Consider the following 21,535-nt stretch of genomic DNA (forward strand, 5'->3'; position numbering starts at 1 on the left):
GCAAACGTTAATTCATCGGCTGATCGCCACTTTTATACAGTTAAAAAGAATTCTCGTTAGTCTGCTGCACATCTCCCTGTGTAAATAGGGAGATGTGCTGCCAACATGATGCAAATGCATGGGGACGAGCGATCATAGTAACGATTATTTGTCCCCATGCTGAGCGATCATTGCTCCATTCATTGCATTGGAACGAGCACCGATCAACAATCTGTATGGTCGATCAGCGCTTGTTTTAAAAGTGGTAAACACAGGCGATATCTGCCCACGTAAAACCACCTTAAGACACCGGACGCAAATGTTCCGGTCACAGGTCTTCCACTTTTGAGGTTTTATTTCTCAAGTTGTTTGCTGTACTTGTCCAGCCATACGGACACAGATCACTTTAACAACTTTTCATTTTAAGAACTGAATAATTTGAAGATCTAAGTTTAATGTCGAGTGTAATAGAAGATCTATATGTAGACATCATGTGATTACTCAAAGTTACTGCATTAAATTTAAAGGCGTTGTCTGGTTTAGAAAACTCATTTTCAATGAGCCTTTTAGGACTTTGGAGGGCACTCCCTCGTCCATCATTTAGCTGTAGTGGAAAGTGGTTAAAAAAAGTTTCTCTTCCTCTGGAGGAGCAGGACACCTTACTTATTAGAATAGGGGCAAAGACTTTTTTTTTAGTTGTGTATTAATATTTATCAGTTTATATATATTCTGCATAACTTTTGAAATTTCCCCAATATAGGGAACATTGATGAAAGTATTACGCTCATTACAGATTTATTTTTAATCTCTCTCTCTCTCTCTCTCTCTCTCTTAAGGGAATCACATTCGACAGGACAGCATGGAACCCAGTGAGCATTGGGATGATGTATCAAACTGCAGATGTGGAGATCGGTTGAAAACGTTGGAGCAAAGAGCTAAGAGACAGCACCACCGGTGTTTGGCTCATTCACTAGTAGGGACCCCTAACTATATCGCCCCAGAAGTCCTCCTTCGTAAAGGTTAGTAGAATCAATAGCCCTCAATATCATTTCTTAACTTGACCTCTCTCCATCTGATGGTTGAGCAATTTCTAAGTTCCCTACTTCGCAACCAAAATACTATAGACCCCGGCTTCCCAATCTTTTTTTTTACTGGGACGCTTATTAGCCAGAATCTGATGGTGTCTAGGCCTCATTATTGGTTGTAGTCCATGCCAAAATGTAAAAGAAAATGCCTTCATTCATCATAAAAAAAAAAGTCTCCTGAGCCCAGTAGAACATGAAAATAAGTCTGTAATGTTGCTAAACCCGAGACTGCCTTTGTGTCATATAATACGTTTCTTCAAAACTGCCTCACCAACTGAGGGGAGACTGCACTAGTGAGGCTCTACTCAGAGTCTCCGAAGCACTCATATAGACTTCAGCAGTCAGTGGGACCACCACAAGAGCCTATTTTTAGTGATCTGGCAATAAAAGCTTTAGTCAACATCTCTGTAATACAATTTCTCCCCGATCTCCTTGATCATGGATACAGCTTCCTGTCCCCCACTCATTTTCCTTTTTAGAAGAGCTTGTTGCATTAAAAGGGTTGTCACACCTGGACAACCCGTTTTCCAAATAAGGACCCAAAGGTGATTTGCTGATCGCTACTGGTCTGGCAGGTGCTGCAGGCGAAATGTGGTATTGCATGGCACATATTCAAATGAATATGCAACTTTATAATACATAGTCCTGCTGAGTCTTCCAGAACCGGAGCCACCGAGCTGAGGACCCCCTCAATAGGGCACTTGGAGGTCAATGGGCCACATGAACAGGGGCTGTCCTAATGGGACAATCCCTTTAAAATGGAACATATCAAAAGTGGACAGATCTTTTAGATTATTTTCTTTTTACTTTACAATACATTTGTTTGAAAATTGTTCTTTTACAATAAAAAAGTAAACGGAACCTGAAGACATGGTGTCCATCCGGATATGCAGTATTTAAAATTTGAGACCTGAGAAAAGCAGCGGTTATCACATATAAAGGCTATCTAAAACATCCATAGCTGTATATACATGTACAGCTTGGTCTAATGGCGTATCGAAAATAAACAAAAATAATTTACAGCAGGGCTGGTTACAACCAGCTAAAAACAATACATTTGTATAAAACAAACATCTGGTCTACGTAGTTAGAATTATATATAGAGTTCAGAAAGAGGGAATTCTCCATCTGTGGGCAACAGGCCTGTCATAGTATAGATGCAACTATAGCTGACTGCATGTGGGATTGTATCCATACCCGCCACTGGTTAGACAATTTGTCCTGGATTGCGCGTTACGTGTGTATATCATCTCATGCTGCATATGCTGGTTCACCAGAGCTATCACCTCTGAAAGTTGGGGAGTAAGAGCTAGTTTCCAATTGCAAGCAATCACCTTGAGAGGTGCAGTCGGAATATGTGCACAAAGCTACCGTACATTATGGGGAATATATTTTAAGCCTAAACATATTACCGCTGATGCAGGCGTGGGTTGAATATTAAAGCCAGCAGTTTGTGAGAGTAGTTGAAATACCAAATCTCACAAAGGAACTATAGAAGGACAGGACCACCATATGTCACCAAGTCCCAGTGTGTCTCCCAGTGAGCCTCTATAATAGGTAGACTGATTATTAGGAATAATATTGGACAGTCTTGCAAGAGTGAAATACCATTGTAATTGTAGCTTTCTATTCTGTCCTGCTTGATTTATACAGTGGGAGCATCTAATTGACCAATAAAAAGTGTCTCTCCATAGAGAATGTGGACTGCAGCTCCTCTTCCCACTTAGACTTCCCCGATAAAGTCCGGCTTTATGGCCAAGTTCCCCAAAAGGCATAAGCCAAAGATAGTCCTCTAATAACTGTGGTATAACTATGGTCGACAGAAGATGTCGAATTTGCAAGAACTGATAAAACATAGAGTTGGGTAGAGAGAAATTCTTATGAAGAGTTACAAGCAGCACTAGAGTATTGTTATCGGACAGGGGAGCAATAGTATCAATACCTCTCGCAATCCATTCCCCAAGAGGTAAGTGGTATATGATATTCCAGCGCAGGCAAGGAAATATCCGCTAGACACGGGGCAAAGAACTTTTTTGCCAGTACAGTAGGCTTCCGTATAGAAAGTAGACTGCAGCAATTGGAAATGTTTTTAGGGATAAAGCAGCTAAAATTGATTTAAGACGACCCATTAAGAAAGAATTCTATGTGCAGCCACTGTTGAGGACTAGACGGTGACCACCATTCTTTAATTTGATCAACTAAATTAGCCTTCTAATACCTGGTTGGATCTGGCACCCCCAACCCTCCATGTCATATAGATGGATATAGTGCAGATTTATTCTGTTTGGTGCGGTTTTTCGCCCGAAATTCCCTGCGGCCACCGGGGCGGATACCAGATACCGCAGCCCGTTGGTTGGGGATCACTGGTCTAGAAGATCCACATATCGGTTTGAAGTTGTTGAAGTAGTCGTAATGGTATATTCAGAGGGAGACATCTGAATTTATAGAGAATCTTAGGCAGGATAAGCATTTTTACAGCGTTCATTCTTGCAATCCAGGACAAATGCTGTTGTATAATCAACCAGTAATTCAGCCCATAAGGCTTGAAAATGTGTAGTTCTTAAATTACCGATAGTGTTTGGCAAGAGAATCCCCAAATATAAGATCTTATCAGAGAACAATTTAAATTTGTGAAGTATAAGTATCCTGTCCCTTGTCCTCTCCAGGATATAGAAAGGCAGGATATGGGATTTGGAAACATTCAGCCTATAAAACAATACAGAAGAGAATTCTGTGAGAACATGAGTGGCCCCTGCCAGGGAAGTCTCCGGATTAGTCATGGACTGGTTAACGTCATCAACATATAGACCAGTAACATGCGTTTGGGTGCCCACTCCCACACCCCATATCTCCAGTGAGGTCCTCATTCTCTCCGCCATAGGTTCCATTATAAGGGCAAAAACAAGAGGGGACAGCGGATAACCTTGGCGTGTGCCATTCAAAATGTTAAACCGCTAGGAAAGAAACCCAGAACCTGTGAGGCAGGTCTGGAATATAAATCTATAATGGAATTTACAATATCGCAAAGAAAACCAAACCAAAAACTGCCTTCACGAACCCCCAATGTACCCAGTCAAATGCTTTTTCAGCATCAAGAGACAAGAACATCGTAGGGGCTCTGGAAAGTTCTGCTATCTAAAGGAGATTCACCATCCTACTTGTGCCATCTCTGTACGGTCTTCTCTCTACAAACCCCACCTGAACTAGGGATAAAAGGGAAGGTAGTATTTTGCGGATTTTAATGGCCAAAACCTTGGAAAAGACCGTAAGGTCCATATTTAGCAGAGAGGTGGGTTGGAAATTAGCTGGTGAATCCAGGGACTTCCGTGGTTTAGGGAGAGGTAGTTATTTTTTAGGTTTTTTTAAAGTCAAGTCAGAAAATTGTTACATAATTTTATGATAAAAATACAACAAAATAGGACATGCTTTTACTTAATGACAATGGAGTATAAAATGGATCTGCATAATGGTCATATGATGAACATCATCGCTGTGTTCTTTTGCCCAATTTACCAATCCCTATTATATGACTATATAGGTATTTTCATCTAAAATCTGAATATAATAAATCCTTGGTTTTAATAGTGAATAATGCAGGATACAGCCCTGTTCTAACATTGTAAAGGTAATGATCATCTATGTAACCTTGTACTTGCTCAGCCGTAGGGAACGTTCTGATAACATGGTGTGATGTAATTGTGCAGGGTACACACAGCTCTGTGACTGGTGGAGTGTGGGTGTCATCCTGTTTGAAATGTTGGTCGGACAGCCTCCTTTCCTTGCACCCAATCCAACGGAAACACAACTGAAGGTAAGAGCACCCTCTACAGTAACGCCAGCAGTTGTTCGAGATATTGATTTGCGCTTTTATAAAAAAAAAAAACACCCGAGTACAGAACATGGACCTTTTTATTGGCTACCATTTGGTAAAACATAAACACTATGAATATCCACTAAAAATAAGCTGATGTTTTTAGGTAAAGACTTTTTTTTCTAAAATAACAGTACAGCTCTGTTCACATAATGCATGGGCTCTATGTTAGGCACATACTAGTCCTTAATGAATTAGAATATCATCAAACAGTTAATTTATTTCAGTAATTCAATTAAAAAAGTGAAACATATGTTATATAGATTCATTACACACCGAGTGATCTATTTCCAGCATTTTTATCTTTTAATGTTGATAATTATGGCTAACAGTTAATGAAAAGCCAAAATTTAGTGTCTCAGAAAATTAGAATATTATATAAGCCCAACTTAAAAAATAATTTTTAATACCATAATGTTGTCCTACTGAAAAGTATGTCCAGCATCTGCCCTCAATACTTGGTCGGGGCTCAGACTCTGCATGAATTACTGCATCAATGCGGCGTGGCATGGAGGCGATCAGCCTGTGGCACTGCTGAGGTGTTATCAATGCGGCGTGGCATGGAGGCGATCAGCCTGTGGCACTGCTGAGGTGTTATCAATATGGCATGGAGGTGATCAGCCTGTGGCACTGCTGAGGTGTTATCAATGCGGCATGGCATGGAGGTGATCAGCCTGTGGCACTGCTGAGGTGTTATGGAAGCCCAGGTTGTATGATAGTGGCCTTCAGCTCGTCTGCATTGTTGGGTTTGGTGTCTCTCTTCTGCCTCTTGACAATAGAGAATCATTGGAGTTTAGGTCAGGCAAATTTTCTGGCCAATCAAGCGCAGTGATACTGTGGTTAGTAAACCAGGTATTGGTACTTTGGGCATTGTGGGCAGGTGCCAAGTCCTGCTGGAAAATGAAGTCAGCATCTCCATAAAGCTTGTCAGCAGAGGGAAGCATGAAGTGCTCGAAAATTTCCTGGTAAATGGCTGCGTTGACTCTCACCTCAGCAGTGCCACAGGCTGATCGCCTCCATGCCACGCCACATTGATGCAGTAATTCACGCACTGGACATACTTTTTAGTAGGACAACATTTCGGTATTAAAAATCATTTTTGAAATTGGGCTTATATAATATTCTAAATTTCTGAGACACTAAATTTTGGGTTTTCATTTACTGTTACCATAATCATCCATATTAAAAGAAAGAAATGCTGGAAATAGATCACTCTTTGTGTAATGAATCTATAGAATACATGTTTCACTTTTTGAATTGAATTGAATTACTGAAATTAACCGTTTTATATTCTAATTCACTGAGAAGGACTAGTATGTTGGGAAATGCTCCTGAAATGTGCGTATAGACCTCAGTGTCCTTTGTATGGGTGTGTTTGGCTAGTAGAATTTGGAATACATTTCTTAATATTGAAAAGTGAAGTCAACTCCCTTTTTAAATGGAAGGGAAACGTGCAAAAAAAAAAAAGTATACCATGCAATGCAGATTTTTTTCAATAGCAACTGTATATACATACAGTTGCATACGTTCAGCATAGTACTGCTAATGTGCCCGTCAAGCCTGTGCCACTAACGTAATGTGCATGGTTCCTGCTTCCACTTGGCATCCAGGAGCTTGGTCCACATTCTAGAACGTGTAAAAACTCTTCTCAGTGCCATGTCGGTGGGAACTCCCTTGAGTTCAGTGTTGTGTGATGACATTCCCTCAGTATATTTGCAGGCTGAGTTGAAGGGATGTGGTGCCTGGAAGAGGTCTATTTATCTGGCCAATACAAAGTTGTCTTCACTGTGTCATTATTGTTATTAATTTAATATTATGTATTCTTTCTTGTAAGTTTCTTTCCTTGCTGTTCTTCTGAGACCCTTTGTTATCTTTGAGGTCATTCATGTTAGAAGAAAGACAGCCATCTTTCTTCTAATATGGTTTGTTCTTAGAGATTAAGTTTTTTCTTTTTTATATATATATTACCCTTTTAACATCTGCTTTATATTTTGTTTGAAAGGTAATTAATTGGGAGAATACGCTTCACATTCCCTCCCAGATCAAGCTTAGCCCCGAGGCAACAGATCTGATCACCAAACTTTGTTGTGCGGCAGAGTACAGACTTGGCAGAAATGGGGCAGATGAAATTAAAGCTCACCCGTTCTTCAAGTCCATTGACTTCTCCTCTGACATTCGACGGCAACCAGCACCTTATGTCCCAAAAATCAGCCATCCAATGGACACATCCAACTTTGATCCAGTGGATGAAGAAGGCCCTTGGAATGAGAGTGGAGACAGCACTATGGCTTGGGACACTTTCATGTCTTCTAATAACAAACACACAGAACATGCTTTCTATGAATTTACTTTCAGAAGGTTCTTTGATGATAATGGCTATCCGTTCCGTTATCCAAAGCCATCTCGAATGGACCCCTCCCCATGTGAGGAATCAACGGAAGAAAATCAAGACACAAGGTCAAATGAGACGGAAAATTGCCAACCTGTTTATGTATGAAATGGCTCACTCCTTCTTGGGTATTACATTTTTTTTTTCTAGTGGAGCTTGTACCCATGACTGATGTCCATTTCTGTCCCACAAATGGAGTTCCTGCAAATAGTTCTCAACCTCTTGCCATAATACTGGGTCATTGAGAACATTTCATTTATCAGGATGTTTGGTGCTTCTCGGCATCTCACCATTTGTACCTTTTTTAATATGAGGGCAGTCTCATGACATCGGCTTATGTAGATGTTGAGCTCCCAGCAAATTACCAAAGACAATGGTTCCTATACCATGTGGCACCTTCTTGGCATTTATCCCTGCCAAGTCACAGGCTATCATTATTTGTGGATTCCTACTTGACTGTAGAACTGTGCCCTCTGAAGCGGCACAAATTATACTTTTCTTGCATAGCAATAACCTTTTATTTTATTTTTTGGGGAGAATATCCTGATATAAGATTGTCCTGAAACTAGGTAATTGCATCTTGGTTCAATTTAGGAAACTTTGGAAAAGGGGTCCAGCATTTTCAAGAAAACCTTATATTACAAATATTCTATGTATAACTGAACTGTGACGTGCAGGTGGTGACTACCAATGGGGTGGACTGCAGTGTGGGAAATACTAAATCCGCTGCTATGCTTATTTGTTCGGAAATATTTTTACGGTTATTGAAGGAGCTTATTCTGCCTTTTTTCTTTTTTTTTTTAATATATAAACCATATATATCTTAGAACGTCTGTAACCAATACTGACAACCTCAAGAATAACATATATTTTTCCAAAAGAGCACTTACCATATATATTTTCTAATATGTTTGATCCTTGTAGAGTTTTATCGTCCCTTAACATGCGGCTGTTTGTATGATTTATTAGCTGCATCTGTTGTGAAGATTAGAACATTTAAAAGGGTTCAAAAGTAAAATGCACAAGATGGTGACATGACCGTACTTAACAATGGGGGTTGAATTAAGGATTCGCATTTGTTGACATTTGCGTTTTTGTCTTTCCGCCAGGAGTTCTGGTATTTTTGACAGCAAGTATAGCATAGTCTGCAATGCTTTTCCTGCCATCAACAATTCCAGAAATCTGATGGAACCCATAACAAGTCAATGGGATCCATTCGAAAACGGATTTGTCATGGCTCTGTTATAAATTTAAATATGTTTTTTTTTTCTCTGTTCCTAAATCCTCCAAAAGACCTGCTTTGGTCATCTATTTCTTCAGCTTCTATACAGAGTTAAAGGGGTTGTCCGAGAGTATTAAACAAAATGTGATAAAATAAAAATGACTCCCCTATTAAATTCCCTGCCGTTCCTGCTACGGTGGTCCCTGCGGGTCTGTTTATTTTTCCTTCATCTATGCGTTGATGCCAGCGTGTGTGGCACGTGACCGCTGAGACTAGTGACTGCTTTGTTATTTCATTACATCTCCAGCAGTGAGTTGCTTTGCCTAAACTCTGTGACAACCCCTGAAACTTTCACACCAAAACAATATTAATGGAATTCACTAACTCTAGATTAGAAAAAAAGGAAAAAGTACAAAAAAAGTGTAAATTAAAATAGTTTTTTATATATATATATATATATATATATATATATATATATATATATATATATATATATATTGCACCTAAAAAAATAAATAATTTGCAACATAGCGTAGGAATGGCCTTTAACCCCAAAACATGTGACATCTTTCTTGTGCAATAGAAGTACAACATATATATATAATATTTTATTTTTTTTTCTTATGTTTTCTAAGAGTGTTTGTGCCATTTCTACAGTCTGTTCCCTTATTACTTGGCTGCTCTTTATTTGCCTGGTGTTTTTTGTTTTTTTGGTAGAAAGTGTGAGAAAGTGTTTGCATATTGCGTGGGTTTGATGCTTAAATTTTATTGTCCCCAGTTCCACAGGCCGGCTCTGTGAGACTATAGGAGGAAAATGTAATAATGTGTATAATATTTGTGTGTTCGTCCATGTGAAGGCTGGACTATAGGATGTGGAGCGCATTGGAAAACCGTGGGGTTGATGTTACAATATAAATTCTCCTATGCACTTGTCTTCTACAGCATTAAGCTTTTCTGTCAGGAGAGAGGATGATGACGGCTCTCCGGGGCTTTGCTGATGTACAAGTATTTTGTGTAATGTATTCTGTTAAAAGTGGATTGTTCTGTATGTATCTATATAACCATATTGAACTGTACCGGTCACCTGTATACTGTGTAGTCCGTCGTTTCTTGCTGGGGTTGAACCTATATCACATTGGTGGTTCTTACAAAATAGCTGCCCCACCGTGTGCTGGTGATGTGTACACTGCAATAACTGAATGATTTCGATCTGCACCTCTCAAGGCTTTTGTATCATCCGTTTTAATATATTGCTTATGTGGAAGCTGCTTTTTCACTAAATGTATTTTTTATTTTCAGATTTAAGAAATGTATTGGATCAAGTTCACGGTCGTACAATGGGGGTTATCCTCTAAGAATTACAGGGGGAAAGTGGTACTTTTTTATTTTTTTTTAATACAGATGCAGCAGAAAGTAGTTTGTCGTTTGGCATAACACATAGTGGTATTGTCATGTGTTAACTGTTTTACTGCAGCCCAACCCATTGTACATCACGTATGAAAAGCCGTGCGGACAAGAACTGGAGGTTTTGCATGTACCAACCAATCTGATCACTGCCTTAATTTAGCAATTCTGACTGGTTACTATGGGTAACACCTTTGATTTTTGCTTGCACTAGTTTCCAGGTAATGGTGTGCCTAGAATAGAGGGGGCCCCTTAGCAAAGATCGAAATTGGCCCTCCATTATGGTTCCAGATTTTAGTACCCAGAACAGAAAGTTCTAGTGTTTGTTCCCTAATCTATGACCATTGGGCCAATTCCCCATCCTCGTGTTTGCTAACAATGCATTTCCGCTGGAGAGGTTCTCACCACCCATCAGCAAAGGGGTTGAGACCAACCAGGGCTGGGCCCCCCTCTTGAAGGAGCCCATAGCAGCTGCATGGGCTGTGTCCTATGGTATGTACGCCCTTGAGACTCACTAAATTAGAATTCACCACTGCTGCATCTGTATAAATGTAATCTATATTATTCCACATTTTAAATCCGGTTTAATGAATGTAAATTTTTACAGAATAACCCCCATTGACTGCCCAGAGGCTAACCTTTACCCATTGTATGGGCCATACGCAGACGTCGATGACTAACCGTATCCAGAAAACAGAGAATGTATCACAATATAAATAAATTAAATCCCATCCTATCAAGTTGAGCGTAAGGGAAACCATTATTTACCATTAATAATAAAATATATAATTTCTATGTATGATACATTGAATAAATCTCTTTATTTTAACATAACATTTTGTATATAAATTTGTACTTTCTTGTAATTTTAATCCTAAAACATAATAAGGAAAAAAAATAAATCTTTACACTTGTATTATGTCATATAAATGGCGGCCACCATTTATAAATCTGTTTCCAGGACAGGGCGGTTCACTTGGTTTGCCAATGGATGGATTTCTTGTGCATATTAAACTCTAGATGAGTGGTTTCCAACCCCCGCTGTATTGAAACTACAACTCCCAGCATACACAGCGCCACTCGTCATCATGGGCTGTTGGGTATTGCAGCTCAGCTCTATTCACCTGAATACCAGACACACAACCCATGGCCAAGAGTGATTGTCTCTAAGGGGATAAAAATTAGAACTTTTTTCCTACTCTTTCACAGACGTTAAGTAAATCGCCACCTTTTATCATCCCTTCGAATTTAGGTCCAAAATATTGTGATGATTAATTTCTTTATCTTTTATAGTGTTCGGAGATCAGTTTTTCGCATATAGAGCTTCAAATCCCGTGCACAAACAAATATTTAACACCTTAAAGCAGATTTCTTTCGTTTTTACATCACTGCGAATTGATAACTATGACTATTTGTAATTTTCCATTGACATAGCCGTATGAGGGCTTGTTTTTTTGCGGGACGAGTTGTATTTTTTAATCACATCCCATCGTTTTGGGTACGTATGTGCTTTAAAAACTATTATAAATTTATTTTGTAAATTCCAATTTGTTTTTTGAGGTTTGCTTTTTTTACGCTGTTCACCTGGCGGTTAAAATGACCTGATAATTTTTTTCCGAAGGTCAGTGCGATTACGGCAATGCCAAATGTATATAGTTTTGTTTTTGTTTTGTTTTTTTTACTACTTTTGCACAGTAAAAACTCTTTAGAAATCATTTTGGTTTTGTGTCGCATTCTGAGAGCCAATATTTTTATATTTCCATCGACATAGTTTTATCGGGCTGCAGTTTTCGTTGGTTCCATTTCGGGGTACATGTGAAATCAAAACAAATCGACAACTTTTACATTTTTTTATTTTACGGCCTTCACCATGTAAGGGGGAGGTTAAAGGGGTATTCCGGTTACAACAAGTTACCCCCTATCCGTAGGGTAAGGGGTAACTTGCTTATCGGTGCGTGTCCGATAGCTCGGACCCCCACTGTTTACAAAAACAGGGAGCCCAAAGTTGCCCGAAACCCAAGTTTGAACCGAAAAAAGCTGAACACTGCACTCGGCTATCTCCAACGCTCCCATTGAATGAATGAATGGAGTGGCAGTGCGCATAAGCGACCTGCCGCTCAGTTCAAACGAGGAGTTCGGTCAACTTTGGGGTCCCCGTAAACGGTGGATGTTATTGCTGTCTGACACCCACCGATCAGCAAGTTACTCCTTACGGATAGGGGGTAACTTGTAACCGGAATACCCCTTTAAATGACCGGAATCTGAATTATCGCCTATCCCAGCCATTGCAGTAGAATTTAAAGGCTATGGAAACCTTTGAAGACTTAGTGTGAACAGGGCCTAATAATTTTTTTTACTAAAACAGAGTTTTTCTGCAGGCAGAGAGAGAGAGAGCTGCATGCAATTTTTTGCCGCGATTGTCGCTGTGTTTTTCGCCCACAGCCATTGAGTTCTGCTGGCAAAAAATGCTGCGAAAAGTGCTTTCTCTGCCACCCATTGATTTCAATGGGAGGTCAGAGGCGGAACTGTGGCAAGAAAGGGCATGTCGCTTTCTTTTTACCGCGAGCAGCTAAAAGCTCTGCATCCAATTGAAATCAATGGGAGGCGGTTTTGGAAGTTTTTTGGCACAGATTCCGCCGCGGTTCCGCGTCCAAATCGGAGCCCAAAAACTCAGTGTGTACTGGGCCTTCTAGTGTAACTTTGTAATTTTTATTTGCATTTATTTTTATTTTTTTAAACTTTTTGCGATAAAGCTTCTATGTATCCCTTATCCAAGGAAGCTGTATCAGCAAAAAGTTGTTTTTTTTTTAAAATAAAAACAAGTTACAAAGTTGCACTAAACACTATAATACATTGTTTTAGAAAAGAACGATATAGCGCTGGTGCTGTAGATGTACGGTGTGTGGCACCTAACGGTTGAAGGATAACATGCTGGCTGCGGACCACTAGACGAAGCATGGGAGCTTGCTGCATACTTTTGTTGTTGAGTTCAATGTATAACAATATGCAGGAGACTAGGAGCTCTGTCTCGGGGAAAATGGATCTCTGTCCACTATGAAGATATATTAAGAAATCAATAAACAAAAGCACTCATTTATATAAAAAATAAACAGTGTTCCAGGACGGACATATACTTTAACCCCTTCCCTCTTTAGCCACTTTTGACCTTCCTGACCGAGCCTCATATTTCAAATCTGACGTGTCACTTTATGTGGTAATAACTCCGGAATGCTTTCACCTATCCAAGCGATTCTGAGAATGTTTTCTCATGACACACTGGACTTTATGTTACTGGCAAAATTTGCTCGATATGTTCAGTATTTAATTGTGAAAAACACCAAAATTTAGCGAAAAATTGCAAAAATTAGCATTTTTCTCAATTTAAATGTATCTGCTTGTAAGACAGGCAGTTATACCACACAAAATTGTTGCTAATTAACATCCCCCATATGTCTACTTTAGATTGGCATCGTTTTTTGAACAGCCTTTTATTTTTTTAGGACGTTACAAGGCTTAGAACTTTTAGCAGCAATTTCTCACATTTTCATGAAAATTTCAAAAGGCCATTTTTACAGGGGCCAGTTCAGTTGTGAAGTGGCTTTGAGGGCCTTATATATTAGAAACCCCCAAAAAGTCACCCCATTTTAAAAACTTCACCCCTCAAAGTATTCAAAACAGCATTTAGAAAATGTCTTAACCCTTTACACATGTCACAGGAATTAAAGCAAAGTAGAGGTGAAATTTACAAATTTCATATTTTTTTGCAGAAATAAATTTTTTGTACAATTTTTTTTATAACACAGAAGGTTTTACCAGAGAAATGCAACTCAATATTTGTTGCCCAGTTTCTGCAGTTTTAGGAAATATCCCACATGTGTCCGTAGCGTGCTACTGGAATGAAGCACAGGCCTCAGGAGCAAAGGAACACCTAGTGGATTTTGGGGCCTTATTTTTGTCAGGTTTGAAGGGCTCTTGCGGTGCCAAAACAGTCAAAATCCCCCAAAAGTGACCCCCATCTGGGAAACTACACACCTCAAGGAAATTATCTAGGGGTACAGTGAGCATTTTGACCGCACAGGTTTTTTACAGAAATTATTGGAAGTAGGCCGTGAAAATTAAAATCAACATTTCTTCAAAGAAAATGTAGGTTTAGCTTATTTTTACTAATTTCCACAAGGACTGAAGGAGAAAAAGCACCACAAAATTTGTAAAGCAATTTCTCCCGAGTAAAACAATGCCCCACATGTGGTAATAAACGGCTGTTTGGAGACACGGCTTGGCTTAGAAGGGAAAGAGCGCTATTTGGCTTTTGGAGATCGCATTGAGCAGGAATGGTTTGCGGCAGCCATGTCACATTTGCAAAGCCCCTGAGGGGAAAAAACAATGAAAACGCCCAAAAAGTGACACCATTTAGGAAACTACACCTCTTGAGGAATTCATCTAGGGGCGTAGTGAGCATTTTGACCCCACAGATGTTTCATAGAATTTATTAGAATTGGGCAGTGAAAATAAAAACAATCCTTTTTCTTCAATAAGACGTAGCTTTAGCGCAAATTTTTTTCATTTTCGCAACAAATAAAGGAAAAAAAAGAACCCAACATTTGTAAAGCAATTTCTCCCGAGTACGGCAATACCCCATATGTGGTCATAAACTGCTGTTTGGGCACACGGCAGGGCTCAGAAGGGAAGGACCGCCATTTGGAGTGCAGATGTTGCTGGATTGGTTTCTGGGCGCCTGTGGGCCCAAAACAGTGGAAAGTGACCCAATTTTGGAAACTACACCCCTCAATGCATTTACCTAGGGGTGTAGTGAGCATGTTAACCCTGCAGGTGTTTTGTAGAAATTAGTGTGAACTCGATGTTGCAGAGTGAAAATGGGATTTTTTCCACAGATATGTGGACAATATGTGGTGCCCGGCTTGTGCCACCATAACAAGACAGCTCTCTAATTATTATGCGGTGTTTCCTGGTTTTAGAAACACCCTACATGTGGCCCTAATCTCTTGCCTGGACAGTCGACCAGGCTCAGGAGTGAAAGCGTACCATGTAAAATTGAGGCCTAATTTGGCGATTTACAAAGTATTGGTTCACAACTGCAGAGGCTCGGATGTGAAATAATAAAAATAAACCCCTGGGAAGTGACCCCATTATGGAAACTGCACCCCTCAAGGCATTTATTAAGGGGTGTAGTGAGCATTTTCACCCCACAGGTCTTTTCCATAAATGAATGCGCTGTGGATGGTGCAAATTAAAAATTTATATTTTTCCCTAGATATGCCATTCAGTGGCAAATATGTCGTGCCCAGCTTATGCCACTGGAGACACACACCCCAAAAATTGCTAAAAGGGTTCTCCCGGGTATGACGGTGCCATATATGTGGAAGGAAACTGCTGTTTGGGCACGCTGTAGGGTTCAGATGGGAGGAAACGCCATTTGGCTTTTGGAGCGTGGATTTTGCTTGGTAGTAGTTTTGTTTGGAGTCTTACTGGTGTTTCCGTTTATAATGTAGGGCATATGTAAGCCGGGCGGAGTATATAAGGGGCATAGTCAGGTGGTATAATAATGGGGTAAAAAAAACAATAAAATAATCCATAGATGTGTGTTACGCTGTGACACAATCATTTCCGCACAGGCCAGTGTCGCACTGATAAATGGCGTCCTTTCTTATGCCCCTTTTGGTCCACACTCCGCGCCTTTGTAGTTTGGGGAATTTTGCTAGGAAGTGTTGTCCTGGTATAATACGGGCACCGTCGCTTCCAGCGGATATGTTTGGGCCCTCCCCTTCCTGGTTCCCTAATTTTAGGTCCTTGATAAATCGCCTCTTCAAACAGAAGAAATGTTCCCCTCGGGCACAACTGCATATTTTTTTATTTCCTGACTTATTGGAGCCATAACTGATTTTATTTTTCATAGACGTAGCGGTATGAGGGCTGGTTTGTTGCGGGACGAGCTGTAGTTATTATTGGTACCATTTTGGGGTACATGCAACTTTTTGATCACCTTTTATCCTATTGTGTGGGATGCCAGGTAAACAAAAAACCGCAATTCTGGCACAGCTTTTTTCGTGTTTTTTTATACAGCGTTCACCATGCGTTATAAACTACATGTTAAATTTATTCTGCGGGTCAGTACGATTCTGGCGATACCTAATTTATAGCACTTTTTTATGTTTTACAACTTTTTGCACAATAAAATTACTTTTGTAAAAAGAATGTATTTTTTCTGTCGCCAAGTTTTGAGAACCATAACTTTTTAATTTTTTTGTCAACGGAGGTGTATGAGGGCTTGTTTTTTGCGGGACGAGCTATAGTTTTTATAGGTACCATTTTTGGATACGTGCGACTTTTTGATCACTTTTTATTCTAACATTTGTAGGGCAAAGTGACTAAAAAACAGAAACTCGGGTAAAGTTTTTTACGTTTTTTTTTTACACTGTTCACCGCGTGCAATAAATAATATAATATTTTGATACCTCAGGTCGTTACGGTCGCGGCGATACCAAATACATATGGTTTATTATTATTTTTCAATAATAAAGGACTTGATAAGAGTAAAAGGGGGATTGTGTTTTATTTGATTACTTGAAACTTTTATTCTTTTCAAACTTTTATTTTTTGCACTTTTTTTTACACTTTTTTTATACTTTTTTTTACACTTTTTCTCAAGTCCCACTAGGGGACTTGAAGGTCCAACGGTCCGATTATTTTTTTTCTAATACATTGCACTACCCATGTAGTGCAATGTATTAGATCTGTCAGTCATTCACTGACAGCAAGCCGATTAGGCTTCGCCTCCGGCGGGGCCTAAATCGGCTTCCGTAATGGCAGAGCAGGAGACCATTGTGTCTCCTGTTGCCATAACAGCAGTCGCCAGTCCTGATTGCCTGTCAGGGCTGGCGATCTGCTAGTAACCGCTACGATGCAGCAATCGCTTTCGATTGCTGCATCGAAGGGGTTAATGGCAGGGATCGGAGCTAGCTCCGGTTCCTGCCGTTACAGGTGGATGTCAGCTGTACAGTACAGCTGACTTCCACCGCTGATGACGCCGGATCAGCTCCTGACCCGGCGCCATCTTGCCGGCAGCTACGGAAGCCGATCAGGCTCCGCCGCCGGGCGGATCTTGACCGGCTTCGGTGCTAGGCAGACCGGGAGGCCAGTATTAGTCCTCCGGTTGCCATTGCAGCCACCGGAACCCCGGCAATTTCATTACTGGGGTTCCGATGAGCTGCAAACACCTTAAGTGCAGCGATCGCGTTTGAGCGCTGCACTTAAGGGGTTAATGGCGGGGATCGAAGCTAATTTCGGTCCCCGCCGTTACAGCCGGATGTCAGCTGTAAGATACAGCTGAGATCCGGTGATGATGGCACCGGCTCAGCTTCTGAGCCGGTCCCAAACATTCGGCGTACATGTACGGCAAATGTCGGGAAGGGGTTAAAGAGAACCTTTCACCTGCCCATCATACATGTGCAGCAGGTAATGGAGAGGGCTGCACAAATCCTGGGGCACTTTACATTTTATTTTCTACCCTCCTCCGTTATTTAGATATCGGTGCTGTTATTTGGCGCCTGATATTTAAATAAACCCCTGAACTGTCAATGGGGCGTGTAATGGTAAGGGGGCGTGTTACTATGGCTGTGACACTGTCCAATCAGATACGGACAGTGTTACAGCAAGAGCGAGGAGTGTGCGTGCGTGCGCTCGTGCGCTCTCACTCTTCCGCTTTCAAGATCCATCTGCTGAACTGGCAAAGCGGCGAACAGTGTAAGAGCTGTGGAGAGTGCGTGCATGCGCGCTCTCCTCTTCAGCGCTTGCACTGTCCGTAGCAGAGACACGCCCCCTGCCAGTTCGGCAGACAAAGTACAAGAATAATCTCTCGAAAGAGCTGAAGAGAGTAGAACGCAAATGCGCGCTCTCCTCTACACAGCTCTTACACTATCCGTAGCAGTGACACGCCCCCTTGCCATTTCGGCAGAAGACTGATCTTGACAGCTGAAGAGTGAGTGTGCACGCACTCTTTCCTCTATCCTCGCTTTTGCTGTAACACTGTCCGTATCTGATTGGACCGTGTCACAGCCATAGTAACACGCCCCCTTGCCATTACACGCCCCATTGACCGTTCAGGGGGTTATTTAAATATCGGGCGCCAAATAACGGCACCGATATCTAAATAACGGAGGAGGGTAGAAAAAAATGTCAAGTGTCCCAGGGTTTGTGCAGCACTCCCCATTACATGCTGCACATGTTTGGGGAGGTGAAAGGTTCAAGGCCTCATGCACATGGCTGTATTAGGACTTCGTATAAGCTCTGTTGTACGGAGCCATAATAATAAGTTTTGTGCTTCTATGGGAGAATGTTATTACAGTGCTATACAGAGGCACCATGCAGCACATAGGGATTCAGTAATGCCACCGAACAGGCTCTCTGTATACAGTTTTGCTGTGTGCATGAGGCCTGATATTTGGAAGAACTGTATGGAGACTCTTTCGTACCACCACAACAAGGATGGCTTGTAGTATATGAAACTACCTGCAATTGTTTCAAGTTGTCCTGGTCATGACTGTTGTATGCGGTAAGTGCCAGTGGTAACTAGAGTTCCCTGAAATGTGTAGTGTGTGCTATCTTGAAAGACATTGGGGCAGATTTACTAATGTGTCTGTACTTAGAACGTGTCAAGAAAATGAGCCACAATTTTGTGCATTTAATTTCTAGAACAGATGTTTGCACCTCTCTAGAGGCTTTAATAAAAATTAAAAAAAAGTTCCAAAAAAGCATGGGGCTTAGCAGAAACGGTACTGGCTTAAAGTGTGCCAAAGACGTGACCAAAAACTCTGTCGCAAAATAAGCCAAATCAAAGGCCGTATAAGTAGGGGAAAAGGGTCTAGTTAGATGCACCAAATGTATCCACCACTGTGATCAATTTGGTGCATCTTCTGACTGTCTATTCTAAATTTATACTGTCTAAAACTTACACAGCTTAATAAATCTGCCTCATTATGTTCACTGACAAATATAAAAGGGTGCAGGAAAAAAAAATGCCATTTAATAGGAGATTTACAGTGAAGGAAATAAGTAATTGAAAGCAATGGGCTGACGTTTGTCTGTTCACACGAGGCGTATATTTACGCGCCGCTGTCAAATGACGGCGCGTAAATAGACGCCCGCATCAAAGATTTGACCTGTCACTTCTTGGGGCGTAATTGGAGCCGTTATTCATTGACTCCAATGAAAAGCAGCGCCAATTACGTCCGTAGTGGACGCGGCATTCAAGCGCCTGCACATGCCGTTACGGCTGAAATTACGGGGATGTTGCCTCCTGAAAACATCCCCGTAATTTCAGCCGTTACGGATGCTGTCGTGTGAACATACCCTTACACGCTCCAAATCAACTTGGTGCCTGCATTAAAGACCGCTGTCTTAAATGGTCACCTGTATAAAACACTCCTGTCCACAGACTCAATGAATCCGTCTGACTCTAACCTCTACAACATGGGCAAGACCAAAGAGCTTTCTAAGGATGTCAGGGACAAGATCATAGACCTGCACAAAGCTGGAATGGGCTACAAAACCATAAGTAAGACGCTGGGTGAGAAGGAGACAACTGTTGGTGCAATAGTAAGAAAATGGAAGACATACAAAATGACTGTCAATCGACATCGATCTGGGGCTCCATGCAAAATCTCACCTCGTGGAGTATCCTTGATCCTGAGGAAGGTGAGTGCTCAGCTGAAAACTGCACAGGGGGAACTTGTTAATGATCTCAAGGCAGCTGGGACCACAGTCACCAAGAAAACCATTGGTAACACATTACGCCGTAATGGATTAAAATCCTGCAGTGCCCGCAGGGTCCCCCTACTCAAGAAGGCACATGTACAGGCCCGTCTGAAGTTTGCAAATGAACATCTGGATGATTCTGAGAGTGATTGGGAGAAGGTGCTGTGGTCAGATGAGACTAAAATTGAGCTCTTTGGCATTAACTCAACTCGGCGTGTTTGGAGGAAGAGAAATGCTGCCTATGACCCAAAGAACACCGTCCCCACTGTCAAGCATGGAGGTGGAAACATTATGTTTTGGGGGTGTTTCTCTGCTAAGGGCACAGGACTACTTCACCGCATCAATGGGAGAATGGATGGAGCCATGTACCGTCAAATCCTGAGTGACAACCTCCATCCCTCCACCAGGACATTAAAAATGGCTCGTGGCTGGGTCTTCCAGCACAACAATGACCCGAAACATACAGCCAAGGCAACAAAGGAGTGGCTCAAAAAGAAGCACATTAAGGTCATGGAATGGCCTAGCCAGTCTCCAGACCTTAATCCCATCGAAAACTTATGGAGGGAGCTGAAGATCCGAGTGGCCAAGCGACAGCCTCGAAATCTTAATGATTTACAGATGATCTGCAAAGAGGAGTGGGCTAAAATTCCATCTAACATGTGTGCAAACCTCATCATCAACTACAAAAATCATCTGACTGCTGTGCTTGCCAACAAGGGTTTTGCCACCAAGTATTAAGTCTTGTTTGCCAAAGGGATCAAATACTTATTTCTCTGTGCACAATGCAAATAAATATATATAATTTTGACAATGTGATTTTCTGGTTTTTTTAATTTTATATAATCTATCTCTCACTGGTAAAACTAACCTAGCCTAAAAATTCTAGACTGTTCATGTCTTTGACAGTGGGCAAACTTACAAAATCAGCAAGGGATCAAATACTTATTTCCTTCACTGTTACTTTTTACCTTATAATTTAAAATTTAGTAAGTCTAAAGGGAAAAGAAAATAAGAAAAGATTAAAATATTCTATGTATTGTCTTGCAATAAAATGAGAAATTAAAGGGATTGTCTAAGGGTGTAAACCACACTCCAGGCAAAGCTTTTTCATTGTGTAATGTAACTAACCTTTAAGGTAACTCTTCAGAATAAGCTGTCATACGTGTGCACATGAGGGATAACAATATTTCTGGCCGTTATATGACACCCTCAGGAATCGCAGCAACGTGGAGGACATCATACAGCAGTAATGAGCTGTGAATTCAGCAATGGAGTGAGATATAACACTTACTGGAAGCTGCAGAAGCATCTCTCTCCTCTCTCTCTTTCTCTCCTCTTTCTCTCTCCTCTTTCTCTCGCTCTCTCTCTATCCTCTTTCTCTCTCTCTATCCTCTTTCTCTCTCTCCTCTTTCTCTCTCTCTCCTCTTTCTCTCTCTCTCCTCTTTCTCTCTCTCTCCTCTTTCTCTCTCTCTCCTCTTTCTCTCTCTCTCCTCTTTCTCTTTCTCTCTCTCTCTCTCCTCTTTCTCTCTCTCTCTCCCCTCTGTCTCTCTCTCTCTTTCTCTCCTCTTTTTCTCTCTCTCTCCTCTTTTTCTTTCTCTCCTCTTTTTCTTTCTCTCCTCTTTTTCTCTCTCTCCTCTTTTTCTCTCTCTCCTCTTTTTCTCTCTCTCCTCTTTTTCTCTCTCTCCTCTTTTTCTCTCTCTCTTCTTTTTCTCTCTCTCTCTCCTCTTTTTCTCTCTCTCTCTCCTCTTTTTCTCTCTCTCTCTCCTCTTTTTCTCTCTCTCTCTCCTCTTTTTCTCTCTCTCTCTCCTCTTTTT

At 41.0% G+C, this 21,535-nt stretch overlaps 1 protein-coding gene across 2 annotated transcripts in view; it reads left to right on the forward strand.

The window, feature by feature from the left end:
• The window catches only part of LATS2 (large tumor suppressor kinase 2), a 74,581-nt gene extending 65,617 nt beyond the window's left edge, over positions 1 to 8,964 (forward strand). For both annotated transcript variants that reach the window (XM_075851638.1, XM_075851639.1), the window contains exons 6-8: positions 816 to 998; positions 4,769 to 4,875; positions 6,938 to 8,964. In XM_075851638.1, coding sequence (XP_075707753.1) covers positions 816 to 998; positions 4,769 to 4,875; positions 6,938 to 7,432 — 785 coding nt within the window. In that variant the 3' untranslated portion in view covers positions 7,433 to 8,964. The remainder of the gene's footprint in view (positions 1 to 815; positions 999 to 4,768; positions 4,876 to 6,937) is intronic.
• Positions 8,965 to 21,535: the final 12,571 nt, after the last annotated feature.

This window comes from Rhinoderma darwinii, chromosome 2 (assembly GCF_050947455.1).
Source record: "Rhinoderma darwinii isolate aRhiDar2 chromosome 2, aRhiDar2.hap1, whole genome shotgun sequence".
Taxonomy (NCBI): domain Eukaryota; kingdom Metazoa; phylum Chordata; class Amphibia; order Anura; family Rhinodermatidae; genus Rhinoderma; species Rhinoderma darwinii.